The sequence below is a fragment of the Pezoporus wallicus genome, unplaced genomic scaffold, assembly GCF_028554395.1.
Source record: "Pezoporus wallicus isolate ANWC-B61680 ecotype Strahan unplaced genomic scaffold, APGP_CSIRO_Pwel_v1 contig_10514, whole genome shotgun sequence".
NCBI classification, from domain to species: Eukaryota; Metazoa; Chordata; class Aves; order Psittaciformes; family Psittacidae; genus Pezoporus; species Pezoporus wallicus.
The window spans coordinates 951,351-973,034 of record NW_026637640.1 but is presented as its reverse complement, the minus strand read 5'-3'; the positions used below and the strand labels follow the sequence as shown (position 1 = coordinate 973,034).

General features: G+C 53.3%; 1 protein-coding gene across 2 annotated transcripts in view; it reads right to left on the bottom strand.

The window, feature by feature from the left end:
* The window catches only part of PTPRS (protein tyrosine phosphatase receptor type S), a 138,498-nt gene that overhangs the window by 5,807 nt on the left and 111,007 nt on the right, over window positions 1-21,684 (bottom strand). The window contains exons 16-28 of one of the 2 annotated variants that reach the window (XM_057406807.1): window positions 20,580-21,170; window positions 19,810-19,907; window positions 19,134-19,387; window positions 18,666-18,759; window positions 18,266-18,481; window positions 16,434-16,591; window positions 13,542-13,654; window positions 11,250-11,297; window positions 7,122-7,219; window positions 4,415-4,538; window positions 1,616-1,791; window positions 942-1,061; window positions 676-830 (exon numbers count right to left, since the gene is read on the bottom strand). In XM_057406807.1, coding sequence (XP_057262790.1) covers window positions 676-830; window positions 942-1,061; window positions 1,616-1,791; window positions 4,415-4,538; window positions 7,122-7,219; window positions 11,250-11,297; window positions 13,542-13,654; window positions 16,434-16,591; window positions 18,266-18,481; window positions 18,666-18,759; window positions 19,134-19,387; window positions 19,810-19,907; window positions 20,580-21,170 — 2,245 coding nt within the window. Of the gene's footprint in view, window positions 1-675; window positions 831-941; window positions 1,062-1,615; window positions 1,792-4,414; window positions 4,539-7,121; window positions 7,220-11,249; window positions 11,298-13,541; window positions 13,655-15,408; window positions 15,543-16,433; window positions 16,592-18,265; window positions 18,482-18,665; window positions 18,760-19,133; window positions 19,388-19,809; window positions 19,908-20,579; window positions 21,171-21,684 lie in introns of those variants that run through there. The other variant, XM_057406809.1, reaches the window with a different exon arrangement.

The following is a 21,684-nucleotide window of genomic DNA, read 5'->3' as shown; positions in this document are numbered from 1 at the left end:
TTCTGCAAGGTTAGCGATAAGTTGCCCACTTACAAAGCCTGTTTAGAGGCAGCATTGGCTCCCCAGCAGCCTGTACAGAACTCAGATGTCTTCCCCCAGTGCAGAGTAAGCTGCAGGCTCCTCCACACCTGCCTGAGAACACGGGGATGCATCCAAGTTGAGGCTGCAGCCATCCCTCTTGGGCTGGAAACTGAATTAGGGAAAATACCTGCCCAAAGCAGCTTCTTCCAGTCTGTCATCCTCAGAGTGGCTGCAGCACTCAACCCCCCCTCTTTCAGTCACCGTCAGCTCTCTTCTTGACAGCAGCTCTGCCTCCCAAACACCCACTGCAGCGACACCCAGCAGCTTCCTAGGTCACATCCATCCTCCTCCTTTCTCAGTGTGACAAGAAACAACCCCTACACAAACCAGACACCAGCGCAGCAGGGGCTGCTTCCCACTGCTAACACGAGCCCAGTGCTTGGTGCAAACTGAACCCCTCGCTCATCAGCTCAGGGAATTCTGCACTCAGTGAAGACCCCAAGGAGCCTCCTCAGATGGTGCCTGGGACAGGAGAGCTCTGGTTGGGCACTCGCCAGGAGACTGCACCCATCTCCTAGGTGCAAATCCACATCCCTCTGAGCTGCCTCCCTTGCAGACGGTGCCGTGCAAGAGTGGGGTGAAGGAAATCAATACCTGCAGTGCACCACGATGGGACCAGCATCAGGGGGGTTGCAGGTTTTCACCCGTCTCAGGAAGGCCAGGAACGGGGTTGGGTACTCGGGAACACCGTGGTCAGGCCACGCGGTGAACTGGAACTGGCGAACCTCCCGCTTCTCACTGGAGCCATTCTGCACAGACAGAAGGGCACCGGGAGTAATGGGAGGTGCCAACACAGGCCATGCCCTGCCTGTGCCGGGTACAGGGAGCCCAGCCCCAGATAAAACCAGGCTAAAGCTCACCTTATGAAGGGAGAACGTTCGGATGCAGAACGTGGCCAATTCAATGGTGTCGAGTAACGTCACCTGAATCATGCCGTAGGTGTCTGTACCTCGGCCTGGCCAGTACTGGTCACACTTTATCTGCAAGACAAGAGGCATTGCTGAGAGCTGAACAAACCCTGCAGGGGAGGCCCATTCCAGAACCATCTTGTGCTGCCCAGGTCGCAAAAGGGAGGGAAGCACAAGAACTGTCTGTCCAGAGCTCCACAGCAGGGACAAACCCAGCACGAAAAGCTCCTACTAAGCACAGCTTTGATGCACCACATCAATCATGTAGACAATAGACTGGAATGATCCTGAAGACCAGAGTGAATGTACTGGGGCTTGTTAAACAAGAGAACTGAATGTGAAACTTGCCACATGATTAACTCGGAGACAGACCCACAAAGCATGCAGTGGGATTGAGTGTCCTCTTCTCTTGGAACTGCAAAGGAGGCTGCAGCTTTCCAGGGTGAATGCTTTGGGGTTTTTTCCAAAGCAATGAATCACGGGACTTTTAGGGTGCTGGCAAAGCAGCAGCAATCCCCCACTGACATCCATGTGGGCTGCAGATCAAAGGGATCTGCTGTTCCCCAGCCCTACCCTCCAATCCCCCAGGATTATGACTAACCAGTCATCCCTCTCCTGCATCTTACCCGTGATTTCTCCTCCAGCTTAGTCATCATAACAATAGTGGCTGAACGCTGCTCCCACACCATCCTCCAAAAGTCTCCAAAGGTCTCTGGCAGAGGCCCCTGCGTGGCAATGTAGGCATTCTGCTTCCGATAGCCATCAATGTAGTTGGCGTTAATGTAATCACTGCCCACAATTCCTGCATTAGATCAGAGCAAAAGCCAGTGAGTGAATTGCACAGGACTTTCTATATAGCTGGAAGTGTGAGGAGATGTTGGTACAGAGAATCCCCCTGCAAAAGTACTGGAGACATTGTGGCTCCATGGGGTAGAATCACAGCTGGGAGTAACAGGCTTAAAGCTTCTCCTAGCTCAAGCTCCTGCCTCGAGGGTCTGCATTGCAGGGAGACAAATAACTGCTTGCACAAGGCATTAAAGAGACCGAATCTCAAGCCTTGAAATCACGGTCATCTCACTGGTGTGCTAACAGGAGCAAAAGTCCTGGTCCAGGGCTCTTGCTTCTCTGGTCCCAAAAGGACAAAACTAAGTCCTTGTCCCAGAGCGCCCGGCAAATGGAGCTGGCTGACGCGCTGTGCTGTCCATAGTCTAATTCCAGGTGGTGAGCTACAGCTGGGCAAAGCAAGGGATAAAACCAGGCTTGATTCAGCCAGGAAAGGCTTTGAAATGAGAGCCTCTGACTTGCTCTGAGCTGCCCGCTGTCCTTTCTAGGAGTGGGCTTTTTCCCATTCACGAGTTCCAGGCTATTGAGTTACAGCTGCTTCGCCCATGTCCTCGCTTGAGGGCTTCGAGATGAGTGGCAGGAGGTGCTGCCAGAGCGAGGAGGGTGACTGGGCCGTGGCGGCAGCAAAGTGCTCTGAAGTGAGAACAGACCCTGGCAAGCGCCGATGCTCGGGCTGAGCTTCAGAGAGCCCCGAGGCTGGCACCGAGGAGCTGCTGGCGAGGGGCAGGCTCCTGCTCCCCTGTGGTTAACTCCGCACCGAGCCCTTAACTCCTGCCTCCAGGGGAGCCAGCAGGAGGGGAGCGCTACCACGATGAGATGGGGCTGCTGGGCCCCATCCCGCTGCAGGAAGGGCCATGGCTGCGTCTGCTGGCCAGGAGCGATCCACACCATCGCCTGCCAGGCCTCCAGGGTGCCTGGGGATTTCAGCTGTGGTAGAAATGGCTTTTGGTTAGATTTCTGGAGGGCTCCCTGCCCCCTTCCTGCCCGAGCTCAGACTCCAGGGGAAAGCGGCCGCGCTGCAGCAGCAGGAACGTCATCAAGGCTGAGCTTCTGGAATTAAACTCCTCTCCAGCCCCCTCGGGTCCACTCTGTGACTTCAAATGGTGGCCATGAGCCCCTGCAATGTGTCGCTGGGTGACAGAGAAGTCCCAGAATTAAAGCCACTGCTTCTTCCTGACCAAGCAGACGGCGGCAATCTGCAGCCTTGACAAATCCAGCTTTAAACAAAGAGAAAGCAACAACCAATTCCTCCAGCTCCTTTCATCTGCCAGCCCTCAGCATAAAACACAGCCTGGTAGGATGAACACAGCAGCCAAGGCATCTCAGAACCTCTCAGATGCTTGAAAATTAAGCCCTGGCCAGTCACACTTGCACCATCGGTCCCTCACGATGCCACCTGGGCAGAGATGGGATTGCTGCCTGCATCCAGCTCCTTCCTGAGAGCCAAGACCAGCCCAAAGAGCCCTTCGCTTCTACACTTGTGCTCTGTTCTTTTCCCTTCAATGACAAGGCAACTTTTTAGAGCCATTGCTTGGCTCATACAATATTAATCTCAGAATCAAACCAAGCCAGAACAATCATCTTCACAGTCAGAAAAGTTTCAAACCCCCTAATGGCAGACAGGACCAAAGCAGATTTGTGCAGCTTCTTGGCAGATCACCACGATCTCTTGTTACCTCAGAACAGCTCTGCCACTTCTCCACGTCCCTCAGCATTACCTCGGCACAGGGAGATTATTCCAGCAATTCCCTTGTCAGGAAGGCTTCTGTGTTAACCTTTCCATTCAGCAGGGGGTTATGAGGACATCCCATAGCCTCTCTACTTCGATGATCAGCTCTTGGCCACCCAAGACCAGTCTTAAATGCTTTATCTGCGCAGCACAGCCACACACAACCCGAGACGATGGATCTAAAGTATTATCTCAGCAGCAGCAACCAAAGCACGTGCCCTGCTCAACTGCATCATCTCCATCACCAAAAGCCCCCTCTCACCCCAGCGCGCACCAGAGCAGCTCTGTCAAGAGCCACGAGTTGTGAAATCCACTGTGAATTTCCTGCCTGCACCATCCCTCATGAAGCAATTTCTGACCTACGAGGCTACCACTGACCCCTTCTCTGCTGAGCCTTGCAGGGGCCAGGACTGCAGCTGGAGCTGCCCAGCGAGCACACCTCTGCGGTGCTGCTGGCACCCGCACTGCGCGGTTAGCCCTGGCCTTACTTCTCACTCATCCCCTCTCCACAGGAACGCTCCACGTTCACTGCCACCCACTGACCTGCTCCTGCTCCTCTGAAGCCCTGTGTGGGCTGAATGCTTCCTGTTAGATATGCATCGAGCCAGGATCAACAAGTGAAGGGAAGAGAGTGTCTTGCTAAACCAGCTCTTGGGATGAGGGACTACAGGGAACGTGCAGCCACCAGAGAGGTGCAGCCTGCTTCAGAGAGGTGCCTCCTCCTTGCCAAGCTCCCAGGGAGATGCAAAGAGAATATAAGGAGAGGGGAGCAGGGAAGGGAAAAGGGCATTTGCCACACGTTTCCCTGCAGCAACTTCAGGTGCTACCACGCAGGAGCGGAGGTGCTCAGTACCTTCGATGGGCAGCAGGATGACGCGCGAGTGGTCGTAGGCAATCACGTTGGCGTATCGGTTTTTGGGCTTGTTCACTTCGAGGTTGGAGTGCTCCCAGGTGAACTGCTGGCCAGGGTCAATGGACTGCAGGAAGCGGGAGAGAAATGAGAGTCAGAGAGGGGAAAAGCAGCAAATCAAGCTCTCAATGCCTCATTCCACACGGGACAGATCCTGGCTCTGAAGACGGAGCTCAGGAACGCAGCGTTCACTGTTTGCTTCCCTCAAGAACTGATCTTTAGCGTGGAAAGGCCCCAGCCTGGTGGCACATGGTGCTTATGTCCCATCTCCCCTGGTCCCAAGTGCACCCAGAGCGGTACCTGACACAATTCCCCCTCTGGCATGGTGCAACCTGGTGGCAGAAGCATCAGTGTAATTCCAGGCTGCAATACAGAGGCCCCGGAGCCTACTTCTGCACTGGATTAGTTACAGCCCTGCTGATAAACGGCCAGCAAAGGGGAGAGAACAGGCACAAGCACATCAGGATATATTTATGAAATGATGAAGAGCCTCAATCTGTGCATGGTTAAACTGAACAACCATTAAGCGGGCATAAATATACCAGTGTCTTGGTGAGTACTAATACCTAGGAAGAAGATGATTAAGCTAGGACAAGGTTTATAACCACATGTGCTAATGGGATATGAAACATCAGGGAAAAAAACTCGCTGTCATGGGCAGCAGGAAGGGACTTGGCTGCTCTGTACAGAGCAGAGACAGCAGAGAAAGCATCACTTGGGGCCACAATTCAGTGCTGAAGGTCTCCCAGGTCCAAAGGAGGGAGGAAGCACCATGGAGCCTGGCAGGGTGCATGTGAGGAGCGTGTCTGCCTGGACAGAGGAGGGGTAAGGACCCTGGCCTTAAGCAAAGGAATCAACATGGCTTTTTCCTGGAAGGGATGAAGGAGTACTCAGTGAAATGCTCTGGACAGAAAAATCCTCTCTCTTGTCTGGGTGATTCATGCCAGGTTTGGGCAGTTGCGTTGGGTTTTTCCCCCCCTCTAAAGTCCATCTGTCCCAGATATGGAAATTAGGTTAATTACATTTACCTCTAAATCCTCAGCCAGCAAATTAAATAAAACAAGGGCTTAATTCCTTCATCAGTTTGCAGAGCCCTTGGGGTTTGCCTCAATTGGAGGCTTGGCAGGAACGTGCAGAGCTGCCTTCCCCACTGCTCGCTCTCCCTCTCCCTGCCACTGTTGGATGCTGGGACAGGGTCCTGCACACACTGACCTGCATTCATCCCTCTGATCCCTCGCCGTGCACCCACTGCCCTTCCCTGCCCGTGCTCACCCAGAGCTCCCCAGGCACAGCTCAGCTCCAGTGATGGCACAAAACCACCTCACAAAATGTCCTCCTGTTGCTGCGGAGCATCTCTAACTAACAGGTATTTATCCCATTGTAACGTGCCTGCTTGCTCTCCATCCCTCTCATCATGCCTCGTGCTCACTTCATTAGTGATGTTTGTTTAGCTCTGGCTCTCCCAGCAGAGGAGGTTGTGCTGGAATGAAGCCAGGGCACTTGGGATATTGCATTATGCAAATCAGCCTTTGAAATCTGGATAGAGCATATTAAGAGCCTGCTGCTCCCCCTGCACCCCATCGCGGGGTGGAAGACCCCAGCAGAGCAAAACCCCTCCCAGTGGGTGCAGAGCCGTGAGGATGGAGCTGCTTCACGCATGATGATGTCTGCAAGTCAGACCAGGGAGAAACCATCCCAGAACCAGTCCTCTGCTCAGGAACTATCCCCTTGCTCTCTGCCTGCACACAGCACTGGGCAGTCGAGACCAGTTATCAGTCTGCAAACACCAGGGCATTTGGTGTCTTTGAACAACAACAAAGAACATTCAGTTATATGGCCAATCTGCAGTGAAAGCAGCCCATGTACCAGTGGCCCCAGCAGCACCACTGGGATTTAACCAGTGCTGATGCAGCCACAGAACCAGGAGCGGACAGGAACACGTTTGTGCCAGCACACAGCCCTTCCCAACAAGGACGCTGTGCTATGCAGAGGTAATGAGGGGGCTATGATGCTCATCACCTTCCCCCCCTCAGGCTGCCTTGGGGCTGGCCCAGCCCCTTAGCCCTGGCAAGGTGGGAATTTTACAGCCTGGGATAGCAATTGGGAATGCTGGTCACTGCGGGAGCAAAACTGAGCAACTAAACACGAGCAGGAAGGAGACAGTGAGAGCACGAAGCATCCAGGCAGGACATGGAAGGCACAAATCACCCTGTTTTCTCAGCTTTATCTCCGTGGCTGCTGATGGTGTCAGCTGTGGAGGACTCACTGCTCCTCCCAAGTACCTTCAGCTCTCTGAACCCGGGTATCACATTCCTTGGCTCGGTCCTCTCCGTGCTCCGCATTAAGACACAGGCACCCCCAAGGACAACTCCCCATCCCATCTGTCTGGCTGCCACCTTCCAGGAATGCATCCCTTTTCCTGAAGGGAGCTCGGACCCTGCCCAAGAGTCTTGCTCTTTGGCTCATAGGCCAAACCTCTTTCTGATCTGGAACTGAACAGAGCAAAGCACTGAGCAAGGACTTCATTTTCAATACACACATAGCTTCTTTATGTCAGCTAAACCCTTCTGTTTATGTGGGTGAGGGCCTTGCTGAATTCCCTGATTCCTAGCTCTGCAAAGCCATGCACAGCACTCACTCTTGCTCATACCTCATACTCTTGGGACAATTTCAGGTTATCATTAGCTTTGAGATGCTCTGTGTGTTCAGCCAGCTCGGAAACGGGGATTGGTGGGTGACTGAGCATACCTAAAAGACAAGACAGCAGGAAAAGAATCTCATTTAATAATACCTAAAATTCACCACCATTGCACACGTTATAAGAAAGAAGAAACAAGAAAGGAAAATAAATTACAATGTAAGATCTGCAATGAAAGTAGGGAGGTTAGAAGAGAAGAATTCAGGGCTCGAAATTGTGTCCTTGGAAGTAACAAATCAAAACCAAGGAAATCATAAAACCAGTAAAATGAGCGTGGTCCCTGATGGCCCCGTTTTCAATGTGTAAATCAGAGCAAACCAAAAAGGAAAATCCAAAGAGCAGATGCGTGTGAGCGATTCCAATAGTGGACTTCAAATGAGCAAACGCTGCCAGAGGAACCTACGCAGCAAATGTTCCAGCACCCGCAATGATCAGAAACCAACTCCAACACAAAGGGAAGGGAAGGGGCAGGGATCCAGCCAACCATGGTGATGTGGGGCAGGGGAAGGGAATGCAGATGGGGGGAAGCAGGGGAGGCTTTTCGGGAATTGTCCTTTGCACAGCCACTGGCTCTGTAAGCTTCTTGGTGAGCTCGTGGATGTGGTGGTCTGAGCTTCACTGCTCCGAGAGTACAACCAGGTATGGAATGGGAAGTACTGGCTCCTCTTCCTGCTCACGGCTGGGGGATGATGCTCCTCCTAGAGCACAGCCTGCAGATGGCCAGTGCTGCTCTGTCCTCACCCTCTTCCATCTGCAGGACAGGCTGTGCCAGCCCTGCCACAGCCTCTGCTGGGGATGCCATTACCTTTTGTGATGGATGGGGAGGCAAAAGATCCTCTTGCCCCTTCTCAGACTAAGTGATGGGAAGCAATTTGCTGCGGAGACTGATGCCTCCTGACCCTGGCTCACCCTTGCAATCCTCACCAGCACTCCACTGTGCCGGTTCTGATGCATTCAGTACTGCCAGGGAGCAGACCTCTTCTCCTCCAAGACACACTGGAGGGTCACACTGCGTCCCCCCACGAATGGGGCTGAGCAGCGCCTCTGTTTTCAGTCTGAAGTGCGATCTGCACACCCTGCTCCCAGAGGGGCAGCTGGAGCTCTGCGAAGAGCAGGGATCCTTCCCATCCTCCCCTCTCAAAGCCACGCTAGAAAACGAGGTGGAAAAGCGCTCCGTGCTTTGCTCATCTGCATTGGATCATGTTTTTCCAGAGGCTTCCCATGCTGTCTGCCAGCCGATCCTGCTGTGAGTGACAGCAGACAGGCAAGGACAGCAGCATGCCGAGAAGCCCTGGGCAGTGCCCCCAGTGAGGACAGGGGTGGAGAAGAGATGGAAGCCAGGGAGAATTTCGAGCCCCGTGGGTGTTGGTGTGTGACAAAGCAGCGGCGGTGGCAGCAGCATGGTCAGATACTCCGAAAACTCAGCACAGAGATGGCAAAGCAAGCATGACATCTGCAGTTTTACAGTGACTTCTGGAGAGATGCTGCCTCCCCCAGGCCTGGGGACAGGATGAGTCTGCACAGAGTGGGCATCTGAGCCACCACTCCAACAGGGCTCTCCTAAGCTAACTGGACCTTCAGCGTAGCCACCACTCAAACCAGGCATCCTGTGGCTAACTAGGCACGAGGAAACTGGCTCTGAATAGAAGGGGCAGGGGGGCACAGACAAAGAAACCTTCACAAAAACAACCCCAAAGTATTCCGGAGCCTGCCCTGGCTCCATTCTAAGCTGCTGAGGATCAGGGCAGGAAGTGCCTCCCTGCTCATGGAGGGAAAGCTCCAAGTGTGTCTTGGTGTCCTGTAGCCCACTGCACCTGGACAAGGATTTCTCCTCTGCTTCTCACCCTGGACTGGAAGGTGGCTGCCATCCAGCCCAGTACCACAGCCCCGGATGCACACTGGGGGGTTGGAAGAACCGGTCCTGTCTCTGCCCATGCGGGAGGGGAAGAACACCCTGGCTGAGAGCCCAAACCAAGCGAGTATCATAAGCACTTTGCTCAGTGTGTGTCCCTCTGCCTCTGAAAGCAAGGGCTGAAGAGGGCAGGAAGCACACCTTGAGCTGCAGCATTAAAGCCAAACACGACTCAGAACTCCTGGCAACCCAACAAAAGCTGCCTCCAGATCTCTGTGGATCTCTCTCCCTGACTTCCTTCCCCCTGGGCTGGAGGCAGCCGGGCAGTGCTTGGCCCAGCAGCACAAAGCTGGAGGCCGTTTGCTTCAGAACACAGCAGCTATGCGAAACCCCACGCGGGGTGGAAGGAAAACTATCCACAGAGAGCCCCAGCAAGGAAACTAATCCCAGATCCTCCTTGGCTCAGAAGTCAGGGAGCAGTATGGCATTCCCTCCTATGGGAAAGGCCCACTGTGCCCATCTGGAACGGGAGTCATGCTCCCCCCGAAGGCATTTCACAAGTTTCCTTCATAAAAGCTCCAGGAAAACTCATCGCTGTGACCAGCTCCTGCCAGCCAGCTCTGCCTCTTTGCTGGGGGACATCCCCAGCTCCACCCCGCTGCGAACAGCCCCTGGCTGTGAGCACATGGGCCCTTGCCTTGTTCCGCTGCTGTTAGAGACAGAAATCCCCTGGTGGGACCCATTTCTGGGGCCCTTTAGAATAAAAGAGGACCGGAAACCTCGGCAGGGATGAAGGCTTTCCCGGTCAAAACACCAAGTGCACGGGGGATCCCATTAAGGTCCAGGAGGAGCCCGATACGAAACGAGCCAGGAGCGCTGCTCCCCGGGGGCACCAGCGGCACCGCTGCGGCAGCTGCAGCAGCTCCCCTTTTGTCTGCTTTACTTCAATAACTTTGCAGAGATGAAGGGAACCGGCTCACGGGCTCCTCTGCTCAGTGGCCTCCTGGCTACCTGCAGGGCTGCCAGCCAGGGAGCCCTCCCAGCGGCATGGGGGCAGAGGGACCATTGCCATGGGCTGAGGGTCAGCCAAGGATCAGTGTGGCTGGAAAAGCCACACAGACCCCTCTGTTCTAAGGAGAGGGTTAAGGGGAGGGGGCAGGTGGACTGGGACAGTATTGACAGGAGCACTCAACCCCAAAGAGATCAATATTGGGATTAAAGTATTCAGAGACACATCCCAGCCCTCCCATCTCTGAGCACAAGCAGCAGCTGCGACTTCACACTTGTCAGCTCACATCTACCCCCCTGTTCAGCATTAAAACAATAAAATCAAACCCGCCCAGCAAAGCTGGGATCTTGGCTTCTAATGGGATGAAGTCTTTCAGAGGCAGTCTCATCGAACATTTCAATCACTTGAGTCTCTCTAATCTTATCACAAAAGACTTGATTCTCTGTGCAGCAGCCAACTTGCCAGCAACGTCACCCTAACATCTGTTCCATGGGCCAGAGCCCATCTATCCCTGCAAAGCCACTGTGCCTGGATGGCCTTCTGCATGAAACCAGGGTGTGAGGAGGACCACGGACAGGCCTCTGGTCTTTGTGCTCCTGGAACAAGGCGATGCCAAGGAACAGACACCTGCCACAGATGGGAAATGGCTCTTTCCTCGTCGGACACAAAAAGGTGCCTGTGCGGCTCTATCCACAAAAAGACAGGGGCTCCTCAGCTGCAGCTCTGGCTCTTCTCTTTCCCTGCTTTAAGAAGCAATGGACACAAAAGCACAGGCACACACACAGCGCTCACACACTGGGACACAAAGATCACTTCCTGCCCGTGAGGGACATTTAGCCAAGCTTCAGAAACGAAACATCTTTGACAATGGTGGAAAAGGAAGCCTCAAACCCGAGGTCTTTCTCCTGAAAGAGCAAGAGGATGGGCAGTGTCCCACGCTGCTACCTGGGGCTCTATTCTGCTGCTGCTGCTACCCTTGTCTTGCAAAAGGCCTGTTGTTTGATACTGTAAAACTGGAAGCGCAGTTCAGACAAACAGATGGCACAGAAACGGGGATGAGATGGGCAAACACTGCAGGAATACAGAGAATTTGGCAAAAAATAAGTATTAATAATAACAGGAACAAAACAGAACTGGAAAAGGAAAGCGACAGAAGAGAAAAAACTAATAATGGGGGGGGAAATGAAACCAACAGGAACAAAAACACACAGGAACTAACTTTCAAAGTCAAACTCAGGGTCACTGAGAGGGCTGCTCAGACCAGAATCTGCAGAAAACAGTAAAAAATAAAGAAATAAAATATACACTTGTTTAAAACTTTCATGCTAATAAAACAAAAAAACCAACATAAATCTGAAGAGGAAAAGAAAAGTTATTTTTGTGCTGCTCAGGCTAGGACACGATACCAACATGTGCTGGCCTTTCCCCTCTCCGAGCTGCAGAGATGCTCACACACGCTCCCATGCCCACCTCCCCTCTCTGTTTCGTTGCTGGGGACACTACAGGGGCTCTGCTGCTGGGTCCTCTGGCTGGAGAAGAGCCTGCAGGTCCTCTTCTAAACCACAGTGTACAGAATTCAAATTCCCTCAGTTCAGACAGCACTTCCCTACGAGCTGCACCACAATCTCTCCATCACCACCAACGCACTCCAAGCTCTGATTTTCCATTTCCATCTTCACCCAACTCTTTGCAAAATTCTGTGGGAGGCAGTTGACAAACTCTCCCAAACCCTTTAAAACCTCTCTCTGCTTTACAAGCTCTAGAGCAGTAACTGAGCTGGATAAAACTCTTTGCCTAGATAAACTCATAAAGGAAAGGTGACATCTTTCTAAAGCCAGACTGGACAAAGCCCTTTAGAGATGTGCAGACCTCTGCCCAGCAGAGCATTAGTGACAGGTTTGCACGTCTGAGCTACCTTTTACAAGCCTCTTAGACCAGAGGTACAGCATGACCAAACCAGCAGGGTCAGTGAAGACAGGCTCGCCCATCTATCCATCACTTGGAAGTGCCCTCAGCTGACTCTGTTACCCTGTGGGGACAAGGAGAAATACCCAGCAAGGGAAACACATGGAACAGCACTTCCAGCTGCTTCCTGGCACCCAGGCTAAGCTGGATGCCCGCAACCTGGTATCTTTATTTTCATCTCAATGTAGATTTTACCTGGGGGAGCTCAGCTCTTTCTCTTGGATCTCACATCACCACCTCAAGCTCCAAGAAGCCAACCTGAACACTCCCAAAGGGAGCTCCTGTTTGCACCCAGTATAGAACACTGAGCCCAGAGAAACCCAAACTGGTGCTGAGCTGAAGCTGGGAACACTCAAAAGATCCTGAACACCTTCAGACCCTCCAGCAAGAGCACCACTAAGAGCTGATTCAGGGACCTGCTGCTGAACTGCTCTGTGTTGAGTCCCTCCATGCTGGATCGAGCATTATCCTATCCCTCCACTGAGACTCAACCATTCCTAAGCTTGGGCTGATACCAATGGGCTGTTCCTAACTCTTTTTGATATGAAACCCTCAGCTCAGTGCTGCCTTTGTGCTTCCCTCTGGGTACCTACTGACCTACCAACCCTACCCTAGGAAGACTCAGACAACGCTAAGGACAGGACTGAGATGGGAAGGGCAAACAGGCGCTGCAGAAACATTACTAACAAGCACAACACAGCAAAAAAATACAAACAAACTGAAAACAACAGCCAGCCCCCCAAAAGCACAATAAATTCCCTTCCAACTCCTCAAGCACCAGGAACTCGGAGCAGAGGTGGGCACCAGAGTGCAGGCACTGCTCAGCACTGCCAAGCGTCTGTCTGTGTGAGGACGTGCCTGCGCCGTGCCAGGTCAGTGGTGGCTTGCAGAGGTGCCATGCAGGCAGCTTCGACATGCATGTGCGTGGGACACACGTGTACAAGAGGAGGGTGCTTCGAGCTGCTCTGCCCAGGAGTGAAGTGCAGTTACACGCCTGCCCAGCGGCTGCTTGCAGCGATGGGGTCTGCACCAAGAGAGGAGATGCTCCCCTCAAGCAACCCGCTGCACCCCTGGGGCAGGCCTGGCTCCTCCCCACGGTGGTTTGGCACGTATGCAGACAGCACCAGTTCCAGACGTGCCTGAAGCCCTGGGTGCTGGGGAACACGCCACGCTTCATCCCCATCACCCCAGGGTGTGGGGCACGGAGCAGTGTGGCAGCACCGGTGGTCTGGCAAAGCTTGGCATGGCCACGGCTCCTGCAGCTGCACACTTAGCTCGGAATGCACCAATTTAGTAGGTGGGAAAGCCCTTCTTCCTGCCTTGCCACTGCTGAGTAGAGGCTGTGCAAGGTCCTTGAGGCTCCCCAGCAAAGCTTTTGCTCAGCGGGCTTGCTCAGCATAGACAAAGCACGAGGTTCCTTGGCTGCACCCTGCGTGTCAAAGGCAGCACTGCAGCAGCCTTCCCGCAGGCAGGAAGGGGCTAAGGAAAGGGCAGTTGCTCCACTGCTGCCTTCCCAAGTGAGAAAGGCTGGTTAGCAGCTGGTTACCTGGGGTCTGGAAGTTGATGCGCCTCATTTCCACAGGGTCCTTTGGGTGGTGCGGGGTGATCTCTGCGTTGTTCAGCAGGCATTTTGTCCGCGGCTCCGAATCCTTCCGTTTGCTTTAGAGAACAACAACGATAACAAAAGAACTGAAAAAACAACCCCCAAAACCCCAGGACAAAAGACAAAGCCATTTATGGGCCTTTTAGTCCCTTCTGTCTTCAGCTCCTCGGGCCATGTGGAGACCTGAGCACAGCTCCCACCAAAATCAGGGTCAGATGCAGCCAAGGATCTAAGTAAGTTACCTAAAGTGTCTCAGAAAAGGGGTGAGGTTTGGAGGGGTTTCAGTGCTGCACTGGATGGGTTCACATCCCCCCAGCAGCTTTTGGGCAAGTCTGGAAGTTCCTCCTCACAGCAGCACCAGCACAGGAAGGAGCAGCTGAGGTGTGTGAGCTCCCTCCCTGCACACACAAGCCTCCTCTGGACTCTGCAGAGCTCAGCAAGCAGAAACCTTCCAGTGCTGGCCAAGCCATTCCAGCCTGGAAGAATCCGAGCCAAAACAATCATTTGGAAAAGTACACAACCTTCTGCTGTGACCTTGGCCATCAAATCCTGCTGTTGCTCTGCTGGCTTGTTTAGGAGCTGCACGCAGAGAAGTCAGAGCAGTGGTTTCCAACCTGTTCCGATCTGCAGAACCCTAAAAACGTGGGTTCAAAAACCAGTGCAGACACATACATCCTCGCCCATCACAGCTGGGCCTGCTGAGATCTGTCTCAGCTCCTTGCCAGAAGCTGAAGCCTGCCCCAACCTGCCAGCTGGGCTGCACATCCAAGTGCTTCCTACTATGTTTGCCTCAAAATGGCAAAGGTTAGAGGAGGCAATGAAAGTCTTTGCTGATGTGGCTGCTTCTCCTTGAGAAACACCTGGAAGCAAAGTCCAGTGCTGGTCTGGAGCTGTGACAACCTCTAGCAAGAGAACAGTGCTGGGAGCAGAACTTCTCCAGGGGGCAGAGAAGACGTACCCATACCCTGAGGCTTGCAAACACTGCCCTAGCCCTTCTTTAGCAAGGTGGCTCTAGAGCTCCTCACCTCTCCTGCCTGGGCTGCACATAATATGCCTGCAGCAATAAGGGCAACTACATAAGCAGAGAGGAGGTTACCGAGTACATTTTTAGCCGCTTCTTAATGTCATTAATAGCCAGAAGAAGGGACACGAGCTCTGCCAGCACTGCACGGGGCAGCATTTTGGAATGACCCCACTTTACAGCTTGGCAGCAGTTCATTTTTGCCACAGCTCTGAAACTGCTGTTACCAGCCCATTGCTTAAACCCATCAGCTACTTCCAGTGAAAGCTCTCCCAGCCTTGGAAATGGCTTGAAATAAGTCTCATTTTTACAGGCATAAACGCACTCTGTCAGAAGTCCCTGGCTAATGGGGCAACAACAGCTTCTGCAAGGGGGTGAGGACAGCTCAGCTGGGGAGATTCTGCTTCCAGTATGCCAGTGGCTCAGGGACAGCCTGGATGGAGCAGTCAGACATGGAGAAAACCCACTTTCACCTCTGACTGCAACACAAATGGGTGTTTCTCTGCTCCATTAACCCAACGTTTTATGAGCCATTTACTGTCACTGCTGCTCAGCTTGAGAAAGGGCCATTAAGCCTAGGAATGGACAAGCAGCAGAAAGCTGGCCTTTTCCTTCCTTTCCCTGCCCTGATTCAAACATGGCCCCATGCTAGTCTGACACAGGCTTTCTGTTAGAACAGATCTAGTGGTAAGAACTGTACCAGCAAAGCCCCACCACCATGGACAGGAAAACACTACCTAACACACAGCAAGAAAGAACCTCAGTAAAGGGCGAATCTGATGCTCTTACCTGTCTGGTTTGCTGTCCAGGAAAGCAGCAAGTGGAGAGAAGACAAGACAAATGTTCAGGTTAGAAAGGACTTGCAGAAGAAAGGGGAAGCACTTGCTCAGCCCTAACCCTGGCAGCATAGGTGGGACCAGCAAAGATCACCCAATGCAGATCAGTGCTAATGAGCACCAACAAGGACCACGTGTGGCCCTGACCCCAGAGTACTTGTGTGCATGGGTTCAGGTGCTGGGATGTGACACAGGCACGCGTATAATCAAACACACCTGTGCAGATGGAAGACGGAGCAGGGTTAAACGAGCTCCCTCCAGCCATGGTATGAGAGGTCCCAGACAAGGACAGCCTGGCACTGGCCACAGCTTCCATCCTGCCCCCTTGGACCTATTCTGCTCAGCATCTGCTTCCTCTCCGGTTCTCTTTCATTGCACAGTGTGGCCTGTGTGTGCTCAAGGGTCCCCCACTCTCATCCACACACCATGAGCTGCTCAGAAAGCCAAGGAAAGGGAGAGGTTTCCAGGGGTGTTCCCTCCTCTCTCCTGCAGACTCGCAGTACAGCCCTGCTCTCATCTCCCAACTCCAGCTGAAAACCAGCTGGAGAACAGGGGAGGTCCCTGCAGCTCCACAGCACAAAGGTGCTTTCTCTGCATCACCCCCACTGTGCACACACACACAGAGAGCACAGACGGGGCCTGAGGCTGTGGCTGAGAACAGGTCTTCTGAAGGAGACAGGCACAAGACCTGACAAACTCATTGCACACATGCCACAGCAGACTGTAAGACCAGCACAACTCTACTGAGGGTGCCAGTGGGTAGACTCTGAAGCAGCAAGTCCCTGCAACCTGCTGCTAATCTCTCCTGCCCCAGTCAGACCCTTCCATTCCAGCATTTGTGCCTTAGGGCTCCTCTCTCCTTGCTGGTGGAAGGATTTGCCCTCAGCTGACTACAGCACCAAGGAGGGAATTCCCTTCGGGGCTCAGAGCTGGGGACATTTAGAATGGTCACAGATGTGGACAAGAAGCATCTCTTACTTTTTGTAGAGTAGGATGGCAATGACAATGCAGATGATGAACACGACGGCCAGGACGGGCCCGATGACCCAGATCAGCCCCTCCTCTCCATCAATGATGGGCTGTGGATCAGGGTTGTCCAGCTGGATGGGGTCAGAGAATGGACTAGCAGCAAAAGTCTGAAAGACATGAAAGATTGTGGAACCCAGTTCAGAGATGGAGTGGGGACTGAAAACAGTGGGCAAGCAGACAGTATTCCACAAGAGGAACTTCTAGAGAAGATGTGAGCTCTCTGCAGCACAAACCAAATAACACCAGAGAAAATGTACTCTTCATCCTATAGAAAAGACCCTTGCCTGTGAGCATCCACATGACAGGTACCTTCCTCCTCCAGTGGTCCTGGCAAGACACACCACTGGAAGATCACATCCACTTGATGTTGTGGACTGCCTTGTGCCTATGGTTTACCTGGTCCTGCAGCCAGGGAAGTGCTTTTAGAAAACCAGTTGACTCTGACTGTGCTTCACCACAACCCTGAGCCCTCTCCATGCCACAAACACACAAACCCTTCTTGGGTTCAAAGCCTTCATGGAACCATCTGGATTTTGACAGTCAGATGGATTACAGAGAAAGAGGGAAGGGATTAAACCAAGAATTAATGCTTAGGAACACTCGGGTCTGGTAACTGGAAAAGCCCAACCCTTGCAATTAAATATAGATTAATAAAATACAGTATGTCTCCTCTGCAGGGAGAGGAGAATCAGGCACATTGAAACTCATCCGACTCCTAGCTACTGAGCATTGCCTGCTTGTTCTTCATGAGTGCTACCATCTCCCCACCCCAGGAAGGATGCAGAGACATAGAAACTACAGAAACCAAAATGCACAGAGCTCTGGGACAGGACAAGAACAGGGGATTTGGGCTGTGTCCTTGAACTCTATCAGCTCTCAGCAAGACTGAAGCAGCGCTGCATACTTGGGAGCTGCAGTGCATCCAGGCTGTTGGGAGATGCAGGACCTTGTTCTAAAGCAGAAATTACCACAAGCTGCAGTAATCCGATTGAGAATCCCATTCAGAAGCGTGTCAGCCTAATCCTTTAATATCAAATCAACAACTAAATATTTATTTGGGGAAAAAAAAACCCTTCTGAAAACCCTTCATTTCAAATAGCTCCCTGCTATAACTCCACAGGGGGATTTAAAGACAACAGAGTATTAGACTGCTTCCTATTGTGTATGTGGGAGGAGGCAGGTAAATATTAACCCAGTTGTTTTCCTAAAGCCAAACAGCACCGCTGAAGGTGCTGAAGTGGTAGAGAGCACATGGAATCTGCCACAAGAAAATGCTCCCCTCTCTGCTTGGCGAGGAACTTTGGAATGACTGGGGGTGCGACATGCTGCTCGCAAAGCAGGATGCCCGGGGGCACGGCTCTAAGGAATAACAGGACAGGCTTTACAAGAAATCACTCCCTGGAAAGGGGTTTGACTTAAAGAACTCTGGCCTTCAGTGCGGTTCTGAGCTGACAGTTCAGTCCTCTCCATTCTGGACTCCAATCCGGAGCCATAAGTGGAGCACGTCCTGCTTATGAGGACTGTCAAAATGCAGCAGCAGTGCACAAACTCAGGGCACCCTGGGAGAGCACATTTGCTGCATGCAGACCCCAGCACAAACGGCTCCAAGAGCCACACGCAAAAGCTGCACGGCTGGACTGGAAGGACTTTACAAAGCAAGCTTCAAGCTGTGGGATCTGGTGGGAGAGGTATGGAGAATGCCAGGAGGATACCAGGGTCCCTGGTCAGCAGTGGGCATGGAGGGACCCCTGAAGAGGGCGAGAGAAAGCAGCAGCACTCACAGCCTCGGGCTCCTGGAGCACAGCCAGGATGAAGATGACGTATTTCTGCCCTGGCTCCAGGGCTCTGTTCTCGAAGTTGTCGTAGTGCTTCATGTCCCCAAGGATGAAGTGGGAAGGGAGGGAGCGGAACCGGGCAGCGATGTAGGGCTTGGGGAAGTCCAGCTGTCGGGAGTGACGCAGGCTTCGGCGGCGGAGCCTGGCGATGTCCTGCACGAGCTGCGGGAAGCAAAGGAACGCTCTGAGCCCTGGTGCCTTCAGCACCATCACGGGAGCAGGAAGGAAGAAGAGCCAAACCATCCCACTCAGATACCCAAACCCCACCCTTCCCAGGCTCTCAGGTCACCATCCCATCCGTTAGAGCTCTCTCCCTACAGCTGCCTTCAGCTTCACCCACACTCACCTCCTCCAGGTCCATCTCCTCCGGGCTGCCCAAGGGGTTGAGGAATTGTCCTCCTCGGGACTTCCTTAGAGGCACCACCACAATGTAAAAAGCTCTAAGAAATGGGAACAATCACAAGAAATAGAAGGGATTACTCTCCTTCTACAAGCCACAGAAGAAGAGAGTGCACACACTGATGTGGAAGGCTGGGTTTGCCTAAACAGCCCCACTGGCTCAACCCAGCAAGCCCTTGCTTTTCATTTAGCACTGCTGTTATTGCTGCTCCTAGAATGAGCTTGGATCCAGTGGCAGCCCCTTATTTACTCCCTTTGCATTTCTCTGATATCCCCTGTTATAGCTGGGAATTGGTTCCAAAAGACAACAGTCAGGAGGCTGAAAAAGCAGGGAATGCCCCCCTGTACTGCACATGCGGCCTCCCCTCGCAACACAAACTCAGCCCCACACATCCGCAGCTTAACAGAAACCTACTGGACAGGCACCGAGCTCTTCACATCTGGGAGAATCACCACCACGTTGCCATCAGCATCAGGTTTATAGGTCACCTCTGGCTTCTTGGACAACATGTCAGCAGCGGTCCAGGCCGCCACGTTCTGCTGCAGCCCACCCATGCTATTGCCCCGGCTCATCAGGACGAAGTTGTAGAACGTGCGGGGCTTCAGGTTGGTGATGAGCTTCTTGGTGGTGCGGCCGTCCACATCCACGTTCAGCCCGTTGTACTGGATCTGCGGGAGGCAAAGAGGCACCAGAGTTGTCCCAGGAGCAAGGCTGAGACTGCTCGAGCAACCAAACTCCTTCCTCCCCCGGGCACCAGAGCTGGGGCAGACACAGGAATGGAGGGATTTGAATGGGGGGTGTCTGTCTCTTGTACCCACTGCAGGGTCCCCAAGCATAAAGCAGATGCAGGTCAAAGCCCTGAGACTTCTCCGGGAGGAGGAATTTGGGATGAGTTCCCTAGGGTGGAAGTGAGTTGGTAACAGAGGTGGGAATGGGACCCCCCAGCCCCAATTTCCAGTTCACCTCCTTGATCTAACAGTGACTGACCATTCCCTGCCCATACCCTCTTACCATCTCGTGCTCAAACCAACAGACAAAACTGCCAGGAAACTGGGAAGAAACACAGGTCTGCCTCCTCCATTGCACTTGCCTTGTATGGGGTGGGAGAGTTGTAGTTCTCAGGGAACTCCCAGCTCAGAAGGACAGATGTCTTTGTGACCATCTTCACCTTGAAGTTTTTGGGTAAAACTGCGGAGAGAAAAGTGAGGAGGAAGGGGAGAAAGGAGAAGAAAAGGCAGCAGAGGGAAGGAAGAGCAAGAAAGAGAAGGAAGAGAATGTCAGGCACTGGCAAAGGGGCCTGCCAGGCTGGGTCTGGCTGCCACTGCAGGAATGGAAGCGCTTGCTCCCTCCTCCACATTTTGCTTGAGTTTTGCCAAGTTCCATCTCCCTGCGCTCCCTATCCCCATGCCTAACCCCAGGGAGGGGTGAAAGAGGGATGTGTGGCTTTGCCCACACGCTTATGGGTCTGGGTGGCTGCTGCAGGAACGAGGTGCTGGCTTTCTGAGCATGCTCAAGTGAGGAAACCCATCCCAGGTCACGTCCTGAGGATCTGTGATGGTTCTGTTTTCTTTTGGCTGGTTGCAAAAGCTGAAGAAAACGCTCTTCCCACCTGTACAGCGACCGAGCCCCACTTCAGGTGCCCGTGAAAGAAGGGTGTCCGGACTTAACTTAGAAGAAAGTGGTAAAAGGGACTTACCTGGCACAAGGCAGAGAGGAGCTGAGGGACTCAGTGGGAAACCAGAGTGCTTTGCATTTACTCACGAGCCTGGCTGAGCCTGGCTTGACCTCTCCAGCTCTCTGCCTCCTGGCACCAGCCCCGGTTACAAGGGGAGAGAGGGAGGAGAAACCGGTAAATCCTACCTTGATCCAGCTGGAACGTCCGATACTGGACAATGGGGCTGTATGGCCCGGGGCCTTTACTGGTGTGAGCCCGGATTTTAACATCATAGGCGGTGTTGGGTTTGAGGCCGTTGAGGGTGTAGGAGTTCTCTGGGGAGGGGGGCAGGTCTTTTTCCAGCAGGTTGCCGGGAGAACCGGCTTCCCGGTAGGCCACAGTGTATTTGACGATGGCTCCGTTCCTCTCGGCCAGCACGGGCGGGAGCCAGCCAAACTGGACCGACATGGCGGTGATGTTGCTCGCCTCGAGGATCTGGGGGTAACCCTTGGGGATGTCTTCAGGGGTGGTGAGTTCCTGCACGGCTTCCTCCCCAAAGCCAGCCCGGCTTTTCACGGCCAGCTTGAAAACGTACGTGGCGCCTTTGTGGATGCTGGGAGCGGTGTACTTATCCTCCAGGGCTGTGAACTCCAAGGTAGCCAAGGGATCAACATCCTTGCGCCCAAACTGGAGCCGGTAGCCCATCACCTGGCCTTCTGCATCCAATGGAGGCTCCCATTTGACCAGAAGAGTGTTCTCCTCTGTCTGGTGCACAGACAGGATGGGCTTCCCTGGGACTGGGAGAGAAGAGAGACACCTTCTGTCAAACACAAGATAGGGTTGCTGGTGAGGAGATGCAGAGACTCAAACTGCACAGCAGCAGGCTCCTTAAATCACAGAACCCCAGACTGGTTTGGGTTGAAGGGACCTTAAAGCTCCTCCAGCTCCAACCCCTGCCATGGGCAGGGACCCCTTCCACTGGAGCAGCTTGCTCCAAGCCCCTGTGTCCAACCTGGCCTTGAACACTGCCAGGGATGGGGCAGCCACAGCTTCTCTGGGCAAATCACAGCAAGTTCTCAGCTCCACTCTGTACTTCAGTGTATCCCCTTGTAAACTGAGCTCTGCTGCCCATCCGTGGTACACGTGGAGGGTCTATCAAGTTTAGGAAAGGAGGTGCACTGCCAGCGGGAGGCACTGACATTTCTGGACTTCTTCCCTCTTCTCAGGACGGAAAGGTCCCTCTGTCTCCATTAGACAGCACAATTCATGCAGAAAGACTGGAACAGATTGGCTCAGGCTGCGAAGTCCAGA